Source organism: Barbus barbus (genome assembly GCF_936440315.1).
Source record: "Barbus barbus genome assembly, chromosome: 8".
In the NCBI taxonomy this organism is placed as follows: domain Eukaryota; kingdom Metazoa; phylum Chordata; class Actinopteri; order Cypriniformes; family Cyprinidae; genus Barbus; species Barbus barbus.
Genome location: NC_136736.1, coordinates 11,200,037 through 11,210,709, shown reverse-complemented (window position 1 = coordinate 11,210,709; position 10,673 = coordinate 11,200,037). Strand labels below are relative to the sequence as shown.

At 38.8% G+C, this 10,673-nt stretch overlaps 1 protein-coding gene across 1 annotated transcript; it reads left to right on the top strand.

Annotated features, from left to right (window-relative positions):
• The first annotated feature begins 231 nt into the window (after positions 1–231).
• On the top strand, positions 232–7,611 carry LOC306874221 (signal peptidase complex subunit 3). The gene is made up of 5 exons (XM_079424102.1): positions 232–481; positions 930–1,005; positions 1,409–1,483; positions 1,666–1,781; positions 7,403–7,611. Exons 1-5 carry the CDS (start codon positions 339–341, stop codon positions 7,533–7,535), a joined length of 543 nt encoding a protein of 180 aa, XP_079280228.1. The 5' UTR covers positions 232–338; the 3' UTR covers positions 7,536–7,611.
• The last annotated feature ends 3,062 nt before the right edge of the window (positions 7,612–10,673 follow it).

The following is a 10,673-nucleotide window of genomic DNA, read 5'->3' as shown; positions in this document are numbered from 1 at the left end:
CACACAGGTCCACCTCAAAATTAAATATTTTCTGGAAAGTATCGCTAACAGGGTAAATCTTAAACATAATTCTGTAATGTGTCTCCTTAACCTTTGGAGCAACTGGGTGTGTAAGATTAAAGGCTACTTTACCCAAATGAAAAATAAGTCGCTCTTTGACTGTTGATGCAATTCCACTTCCTGACCACTGGATGTCAGTATGTATTTTGAAAAATTAAACCGGAAGTCGGTCTTGCTTCCGAATCATCTTTTAAACGCCTCTCTTCCTGCTCTGAGCGTTTCAGTATATCTTTGTTTTGCATTACGCTGTTGTAGTTTGATCAGAACTAGATTGAATCATGAATACGGTATTATCGAGGGCGAATTCGCTCTTCGCCTTCTCTCTCAGTGTGATGGCAGCTCTCACTTTCGGATGCTTTGTTACCACAGCCTTCAAAGACAGAAGCGTACCGGTGGATATACATGTAGCCAAAGTCATGATGTAAGTTCCCTGCACCGTTTCTGAGTCTGCGTCCACAGCATCGATATGAAATCAGTGTTAAAAGATGTTTGATATACACGAGGCAGCACCGTCCGTTCAGAATCATTTGTTTTTGCAGCATATGGCACTTGTAGATGCTGCTGACCTGGCAGCCAATAGCAGTGCAGCACATCAGCTATGCAAATTAAATGAATATATAGAGTTTTATGGTTTTATTCAACAATGTGAAATGCTGTCTGTATCTGAAACTGTAAAATAGAGTGAGTACTAGGCCTATATTGTTTAAGATTCCCTGTTGTCGCTTATTTTATCCGTGCTATTACTTAATTTGCGTTTGTACATTTTATGTGTAACTGTTATGTAGGTTCATCTTGTCACACGCATCTAAACTGAGGCACTTTTCTCACCCTCCCATTTTTCTCATCCTTCCGTTTTCTTCCTTTTCCAGTAAAAATGTAGACGACTTCACAGGACCACGAGAGAGGAGTGACTTGGGCTTTGTGACATTTGACATTTCTGCTAATATCCTTTTGATGGAAAAGATTGCTGCTGTGCCACAAAATTACCACCATGTAGATGCAAAAAATAAATAAAATGATCATTTAAAAACACTACTATGCTATAGTTTCTATGGAAGCCTGTTTCTGTCTGTTATATCTCAGAAATGTGAGGGAAAAGTTAGAATTGTTAGATAGAAACATGTATTTTGCATCCCTTGGTGGAAAAAAGTTTCAGATTTGTTATAATGTAAAAATTTCCTTTATTTTTGTTTTTCTATTCACTGTTTTGTTTAGCATTATTTCTGCATATATAATTCCTGTGTAAATGCACCTTTTTGTGGTATGTGCCACTTCAGATGTCAGTTTTGCAGTGCAGTTTACCTCAAGAACTAGATTTACATTATTTGTCTTAACCACTTTTTAACATCTGCAGCCAATATTTGACTGGAATGTAAAGGAGCTCTTTCTTTACCTAACTGCTGAATATTCAACCAAAAGCAATGTAAGTCTTGACCACTTCAGTCTATCCATAGATTAGTGGGCCTGACAAATATAATTAACTGTTTTGTTGAGGAAAATCTGTTGAGAGAGGAGTATTTGTTGTGTTGTAGATATAATATTTCTGACCGGTTTGTGATTTTCATATCAGTAAAGAGTTTTTTTTTTTTTTTTATCCCATATTAGGCACTGAACCAGGTGGTGCTATGGGACAAGATTGTCTTGAGAGGTGACAACACCAAACTAAACCTGAGGGATGTTAAATCCAAATACTTCTTCTTTGATGATGGGAATGGTCTAAGGTTAGTTCCTTTTTCTTTGTTTATAAAAAGTGGTGGAAACTTTTTTTTTTTTTTTTTTGACAGCCATGTGCACTTACTAGACCAGGGTTCCTCAAATCTTTCCCTGGAGGGCCAATCTGCTGCAGAGTTTAGCTCCAACCCTGATCAAACTCACCTACCTGTGAGTTTGACTCTAGCCTAGAAGGAATGGACTAGGAAGGACGCATCCTCAACAGTTTGAAAAACACCCTAACAACAGTCACTTGCTTTGTTTCTGAGTGAATCAACTGTTTGTTTGTATGAATGAATGACTCACTCACTAATAAAGCCCCACTTGCTGCCACCTTTTTGATTTGATTTTGATTGTAGTTTCATATTGAGAGTTTTAATTTAATTTTCTTTTTTTAATAATTTCAACCATATTTCAATAGTCATGTTTTTATCAATTTATTATCATTTATGCAATGTTGAGTCAAAATATTTCCTAAACGAGTTTAATGTATATTTAATGTTTGTTTTTTTCCCAACTAACACAATAATGACTTTAAATGTAAACTTTTTCATTAACTGTTCCTACCTGGTGGAATGACCTGCCAAACTCAATCCGAGCAGTTGAGTCTGAAATGGCTAAAAACACATCTCTTCCATCTTTATTTGACCCTTCTACTCTAGCACTTCCTATTCTAAATCTTATTTTATCTATTCGTTTTCTGTTTTTTTAAAAAAAGAGAAACACTTGACTTGACTCTCTATCACTTGCATTCTCTGTTTTCTAACTGCTTGTTTTTCTTTAAAAAAACTCTAACACTAGCTTTCAATAGCCCCTTTCACACAGTAATACCAGTAAATTGCCGTAAAATTACCGGAACGACTTTACCGGTAAATTCAAAAATGCGCTGTTCAGACAGGCAACGACATTCCGTCTTTTTTCCGGAAAAGCACCATTCACACATCCATTCCAAAATACTGGTAAATTCCGTGACATCATTAACCTCCAATGACTGCGCTTGTATTTGTAAACATGGAGGGTATGCAGTCAGTCTTTTTGTTGACGGTTTCATTTTTGTTTCAAACTTTTGCATTCATGCAGCTGCTTTTGTCCCAGAGACATCGTAATAGATGACTACAAACCAGTGTTTAATTTGAACATTTCGAGGTCCCGGAACAAAGCGGGGTGATGGATACGGCATGATTAGAGCAGGGAAAGGTAACGGAGCATTCAGTCGATTACATTGGTGGCCAGCTTAAGTGATTAACAGCGTGCATCAGTTGCTTTTATTAAATTTTGAAAACAGCCATTTCCAGGCCTGGGGGAAACTGAAAAATAATGACATTTTATTTCTAATTTTAGTTATGATTAATCATGTCCAGAATTTCGTGGGGGATTGTGTGTATATTAGCTACATAGTTGTACTCATCCTCGCAGATGTCAAGTTTATAATGAGGGAAATTCCTGCAAACATTTATTCAAGATAGCAAGTGGGTTATACGAGTAAATAAATCCACACAAACTAGCAGATTAAATCAGTCATTTGAAAACAGTGTGAGTGATTCAGCTGGTCCGGGTCTTCTCTCTTTCTCTCTCTCAAAGCGGCTTCACATCAGCTGCACACCGATCCAAGACTTTCGCTCGCATTTCGGGACAGTTGACAAAATTGTCCCTTGCTTAATCGGGTCATTGTTGCATCGTCACAAAAACGTATAATTTGCACGTCTTTTAAAGCCAATAGGTACTCGTGCTCTCCAGAGGCTGAGCGCTCAGTCACATCCAAAGCCGCCTAGCGAGTATCATATTGAGTTATTTCATGTAGTTTATCTGTTGTACTTAAGTGGCCTAATACACACAAAATTTCGCAAAAATGGCTGTCCTGGCGAGTATCCAGGTTTTTTCTGAAGTAAATGTGAACAGTTAAAAACCAAACAAACAAAAAAGTCTTACGTCAGCGCGTTCTGAACTTGTACGTGCTCATACCGGTAATTTTCCTTCTGCGTTCACACACAGCAGAATTCCGGCAATTTACCGGTAATGTTACAACTTCTCATACCGGTAAATTGCCAGAACGAGTTTACCGGTATTTTTGAAAAGGTCCTGTTCACACATGATCTCTTTACGGCAATTTACCGGTAATTTTCCAGAAAACTCTGTATGTGTGAAAGGGCTATATATTGATTTTCTATCTACTTGTTTTCTTTGTGTGTATATAGAGGTGCATTTACAAAAAATTGAATATCGTGATTTTTCTTTTATTTTATTTATTTAAAAATTTTTAACTTTCATATATTCTAGATTCATTACATGGAAAGTAAAACATTTCAAAAGTTTATTTGTTTTAATTCTGATTATTAGAGCTTACAGCTCATGAAAGTCAAAAATCCAGTATCTCAGAATATTAGAATACTTCCTAAGATCAATCAAAAAAATGGATTTGCAAAACATAAAAGTTCAAGTTCTTTAAAGTATGTTCATTTATGCCCTCGATACTTGGTCGGGGCTTCTTTAGCACAAACTCCAGCATCAGTGAGGAATGGCATGGAAGTGATCAGCCTGTGGCTCTGCTGAGGCACTATTGAGCCTTCAGCTCGTCTGGATTGTTGGATCGACTGCTTCTCATCTTTCTCTTGAAAATATCCCATAGATTCCATATGGGGTTCAGGTCAGGCATGTTGGCTGGCCAATCAAGCACAGTAATATCATGGTCAGCAAACCACTTGGAAGTTGTTTTGGCTCTGTGGGTAGGTGCTAAAGTCCTGCTGGAAAAGGAAATCAGCATCTCCATAAAGCTTGTCAGCAGATGGAAGCATAAAGTCCTCCAAAATCTTCCTGGTAGACTGCTGCATTGACTTTGGACTTGATAAAACACAATGGACCAACACCAGCAGACGTAACGGCAGCCCAAATCATCACTGACTTCAGAAACTTCACACTGGACTTCAAGCAGCTTGGATTCTGTGCCTCTCCAGTCTTCCTCCAGAATCCAGACCTTGATTTCCAATTGAAATGCAAAATTTACTTTTATCTGAAAAGAGGACGTTGGACCACTGAGCAACAGTCCAGTTCTTTTTCTCCTTAGGCCAGGTAAGATGCTTCTGGCGTTGTTTCTGTTTCAGAAGTGGCTTGGTTGCCCTTTTCCTGAAGACATCTGAGCATGGAAACTCTTGATGCACTGACTCCAGCTTCAGTCCACATCTTGTGACGCTCTCCCAAGTGTTTAAATCAGCTTTGCTTGACCGTGTTCCCAAGCATGCAGTCATTCCTGTTGCTTGTGCACCCTTTCCTACCCAATTTCTTCCTTTCAGTCAACTTTGCATTTAATATGCTTTGATGCAGCACTATGTAAACCGCCACCCCTTTCAGTAATGACCTTCTGTGAATTGCCCTCGTTGTGGAGGGTGTCAATGATTGTCTTCTGGACCATTGCCAAGTCAGCCGTCTTCCCCATTCTTTGAAACCACAATAATAGGAGAGGCCCGGAATTTATACTGTAGGTATGGTCATTTAATGAAACTCAATGTAAATATTCTAATATTTTGAGATACTGGATTTTTGACTTTCATTAGCTGTAAGCTCTAATCATCAAAATAAAAAATAAAATAAAAATTACTTTTGAAATGTTTTACTTTGTGATGAATTGAGAATATATGAAAGTTTCACTTTTTTAAATGTTACCAAAAAAATAACTTTTTCAAGATATAAGTTTTTGAGATGCACCTGTATATACAGTGAGGTCAATAAGTATTTGATCACCCTGTGATTTTGCAAGTTCTCTTACTTAGAAATCATGGAGGGGTCTACAATTTTCAGCATAGGTGCTTTTCCACTGTGAGAGACAGAATCTAAAAATAAAAATCCGGAAATCACATTGTATGATTTTTTTTTTTTAACAATTTATTTGTGAATTACTGTCTCAAATAAGTATTTGATCACTTGAGTCAAAATTTTTTAATATTTGGTACAGAAGCCTTTGTTAACAATTACAGAGGTCAAACGGTTCCTGTAGTTCTTCACCAGGTTTGCACACACTGCAGCAGGGATTTTGGCCCACTCCTCCATACAGATCTTCTCTAGATCTGTCAGGTTTCGGGGCTGTTGCTGAGCAACACGGAGTTTCAGCTCCCTCCAAAGATTTTCTATTGGATTTAGGTCTGGAGACTGGCTAGGCCACTCCAGAACCTTGATATGCTTCTTATGGAGCCACTCCTTGGTTTTCCTGGCTGTGTGCTTTGGGTCATTGTCATGTTGGAAGACCCAGCCATGACCCATCTTTAATGCTCTGACTGAGGGAAGGAGGTTTTTGCCCAATATGTCACAATACATGGCCCCGTTCATCCTCTCCTTAATACAGTGCAGTCGTCCTGTCCCCTGTGCAGAAAAACACCCCCAGAGCATGATGCTTCCAGCCCCATGCTTCACTGTAGGTATGGTATTATTGGGATGATACTCATCATTCTTCTTCCTCCAAACACGGCGAATGGGGTTAAGACCAAAAAGTTCTACTTTGGTCTCATCTGACGACAGGACTTTCTCCCATGACTCCTCTGGATCATCCAGATGGTCCCTGGCAAACTTCAGACGGGCCTGGACATGGGCTGACTTAAGCAGGGGAAACTTCCGTGCGATGCAAGATTTTAAACCATGACGTCTTAGTGTATTACTGATAGTAGCCTTGGAAACGATGGTCCCAGCTCTCTTCACGGCATTGACCAGCTCCTCCCGTGTAGTTCTGGGCTGATTCTTCACCATTCTTAGCATCATTGATACTCCACGAGGAGAGATCTTCCGTGGGGCCCCAGTCCGAGGGACATCGACAGTCATCATTAGCCTCTTCCATTTTCTGACAATTGCTCCAACAGTTGTTCTTTTTTCACCAAGCTGCTTGGCAATTGCCCCGTAGCCCTTTCCAGCTTTGTGAAGGTCTACAATTTTGTCTCTTGTGTCTTTTGACAGCTCTTTGGTTTTGCCCATGTTGCTACTTTGCCTATGTTGTCTTTATGACAGCTAACGACCTCAAACAGTTGCTACTAATTTAGAATCATGAGCAGAGTGTAGCTGGACTATTTAAAAGCAAAATAACAGGTCTTTGAGGGTCAGAAATCTGGCGGATAAGCAAGTGATCAAATACTTATTTGACACAGTAATTCACAAATTGTTAAAAAATCATACATTGATTTTTATTTTTAGATTCTGTCTCTCACAGTGGAAATGCACCTATGCTGAAAATTGTAGACCCCTCCATGATTTCTAAGTAAGAGAACTTGCAAAATCACAGGGTGATCAAATACTTATTGACCTCACTGTATGTATATACAAAGAGAAAACATTGCTACCTGTACTGCGTTGGGCTAACTGAGAATTGTCATAGCACTTTTTGTTGGTTTTGATTGCTTCTATTGTCCTCATTTGTAAGTCGCTTTGGATAAAAGCATCTGCTACATGTAAATGATCTGGGGATGTGCAATTATTTTGTAATTAGATTAATGAATCATATGTATATTTATATTTCAGTTGTAATACTCTGACAAACATCTACACCCTAGTTGAATGAATATTGACAGTGTGTATCAACATTGTTTGGACTATAGATATTTGACATGAAGTATAGACATGAACCTATCTCTCTTATATCTATTTTTCCCTAATACAGGGCAAATAAGAACATCACTCTTACTCTCTCATGGAATGTGGTGCCAAATGCTGGAATCCTGCCATTGGTCATGGGATCAGGACACAAGAGTCTTGCCTTCCCTGAAACATATGAAACCGCAAAGAGTTACTGAACTGTTCCAGTCCATCCCAAACCATATTTGTAAATGTTGAGTTCTCTACGGATTTTAATAAAAGTTGACAAATTGTCTTAAAGAGTGGCTGTTGTTTAAGGGGGTTATGAAAATAATTACAACTAGGGGTGGGCGGTCTGACCAAAATTCTGTTTCATGGTATGACCAATTTTATTTCACAGTAATGATATACAATTATTATAAAATAGTTTGTATAATATACGAACACAATATAGTTATTTAAATATGCAGTTGTATGTACTATTTATGTGCCTAAAACACTCCTGGGTTCGTATAATTTTTTGAAAGTTTCTTTTTTTTTTTTTTTTTTTTTTTTTTTTTCTCGATTATGGCCCTTCATGACATCATGAAGAGTGTAATTCCTTGTATGGGCACATCTCCAGAAGGAGCGTGCACACGTCAACCAGAGTGAGAGCTAGTGAAGTGTTCTGAACCAGCGACGCTTTCAACACAATTGCCCAACCCTCCTTAGTTATTGTTGCTATCCCTGACAAACAACACATCATGTTCTCATGCAGTGAAAAATGCATCGCAGAGCAAAGAGGAAACCGACAGACAATACAGAGCCAGGTTACTTCTGATATGAAACAAGGTCTCAGGACTCTCAGCTTTTAAATTTTGTTTTTAAAGAAATTTAAAGAAATACCTTTTTGTGGCACTTTAATGTGCCATGACAGGTCACTGTATATTGCCTGGCATGATCTTCTAGTCTACTGTTATTTTTTTTTAACCATTTTGCTTTCTGTAAGGTGGTCTTGGGTGTTTAGAAAGTTGCCATTTAAATAAAATGTATTCTTATTATTATTATATACATTACAATATTGGAAAACAAAATGCTAAGCCATTATAATGTAAAGTAAACGGCGCTGAGGTTCGCTTCGTTTGAACCAGATACTGATGCGGTCACGTGGTTTTCAGGTGAATGAAGCATTGGACATCATAGATTACGTGCTTTTGGCAAAACAAATCATGCTCCGATACAGTGCTTTAATGTGAAATGTGATTTTTTTATATATATATATATATATATATATATATATATATATATATATAAAAATTAACTTTGAAGCTTCTGTGTTGAACGTAACATCACTAGTAAAAACACACTCAACTTTTAGGTTAACTGCCCACAATTAAATGCAACTTGTAGGTGCAATTGAACCTTAAGGTGTTTCTGAATTATTTTTTTAAATCTCTTACTGTCACTGTTTTACTTCAATCAGTTTATAAAATCTAAATATTTTATTTCGAAATATTCTATTCATAATCAATTACAATTGCTTCTGGAAATTACTTTGATACGTCCCAGACCACGTACAACCCTTTGTGGCAATGGTGTTCCCGGATAGCAGTGGTCTCTTTCAGCAGGATAATGTACTCTCACACAGTGCAGAAACAGTTCAAGAACAGTTTAAAGAACATTGCAGAGTTCAAGTTGTTGCCTTGGCCTCCAAACTCCCCAGATCTCAATTCAGTTCAGTTCAAGATGCACCAGAACCATGTGGCTGAAGAGTTAGAGAAGAAACACAAATAAGGTAACAGGTTACAGTGAAACTGAAATTTAACTGCCATAAAAATACAAATAAATTCAAACTAAAGAATTGATTTTTCAAAATATAACAAGGTATTTTTCATTTTTTATCATATTTTATCAAATATGATCTTGTTCTATAATTGGTGTTTGACAGAGTGAACATTTCTAGAATAAATGTACAGTTGACTTTGAGCTGAAGCTGTTGATGTGCTTGTGTGGTTTAATGTCACTGTACTTTCATTCTGATATGGTTCTTTCTCACAGCTCAGGCTGAGAGCAGTATTGAAGATCCTGCCTCTGTTAGAGACAAATTAAAACCGATCAAAGGTAAATACTGATCACTGTCTGGTTTTATTCTTATTTTAGTCATATGGACCCCTTGAGTACATGCCAGAGACTACCAGCACGACTATAGTATAAAATGGCACCGGGAGAATGTCATCCTCTTCTTCACCTTCACTGCCATTTGTTTGTGCCCTTATGGTAGAACTGGTGAGATGCCACTCTCTATGAGAGTGAGCTTGAGAACACCTTTTCCCTGAGGTATGAGTGTGATTGTACTCCCTTCATTACTGAAGACCCTATTATTGAGTACTTGCTCTGAGGAGCCCTATCATGTGCATAAATGGCTTTGGGTTCCAAGTTGCAGCCATAACGGGTTGCTTGGACTCGGGCTTGCCTCCCTGGTATACTGCCCTTGTGGTCAAGCTGGCATTGTTCCCCTTAGTCCTAAGGTTGCTTAAAAGCCCGCTGCTCCTATGAGCCCATTCAACAGGCTCCTCCTCAGCTTGATTGAGCTTGGCAGCGCTCCCCTCACTCTAGGGTCGTCTATGATCACGCCGCTCTCGGGAGCTCTATCATGCACATAAGTTGAGTGTGTCAGTTTTCCTCTCATTCTGAGAGCTGAGTACCCTAGAGCTCTATGAAGCAGTCATGCCAGGTTGCTAGGTCTCTTTTTGGACTCCCTGATGGACTGCCTTTATGGTTGAGTTTGACACTGTTCCCCTCACTTTAGAGGGTCTCCTATGAGCACGCTGCTCCCAGAGCCCTATCTTGCGCTATCATGCGGGCTGCCCATATAATGGAGCTTGACAGTACTCACCTCGATTTAGAGAGTCGCCTATGAGCACACTGCTACCAGGAGCAAAGTAAGTTGCATAGGTTGAACATATGAGTTATCCTTTCGATCTGAGAGTTAAGTACTCCACTCCTTTGAGCTCCATGAGGAAGTCATACCAGGTTGATAGTCATTCCTTGGCCTCCCTGATGAGATGCCCTTTTGGTTGAGCTTGGCAGTGCTCCCCTCTCTTCAGAAGGGTTGCCTATGAGCAAGACACTCTCAGATTGAGCATGTAAGTTCTCCTCTCAACCTGAGAGTTGAATACTCTACTCAAAATCTTACCTGTGAGTAGCTTTCTAGTAACCCTTAGACCTTTATTGGCATGTTCAGGTGTGTTTGATTAGGGTTGGAGCTCTCTGGGACCAATGTTGGCCACCCCTTTTCTAGAGGGTCACCTATGAGCATGCCACTCCGAGTCCAAGCATGTAAGTTCTCTTCTTATTATGAGAGTTGAGTACTTCAC

Excerpts from the sequence above, each read along its gene's own strand:
- LOC306874221 (XM_079424102.1), top strand. The coding sequence starts at position 339 with ATGAATACGGTATTATCGAGGGCGAATTCGCTCTTCGCCTTCTCTCTC. Across the intron at positions 1,484-1,665 it reads AATATTCAACCAAAAGCAAT|GCACTGAACCAGGTGGTGCT; the intron begins GTAAGTCTTGAC and ends ATCCCATATTAG. Across the intron at positions 1,782-7,402 it reads GATGATGGGAATGGTCTAAG|GGCAAATAAGAACATCACTC; the intron begins GTTAGTTCCTTT and ends TCCCTAATACAG.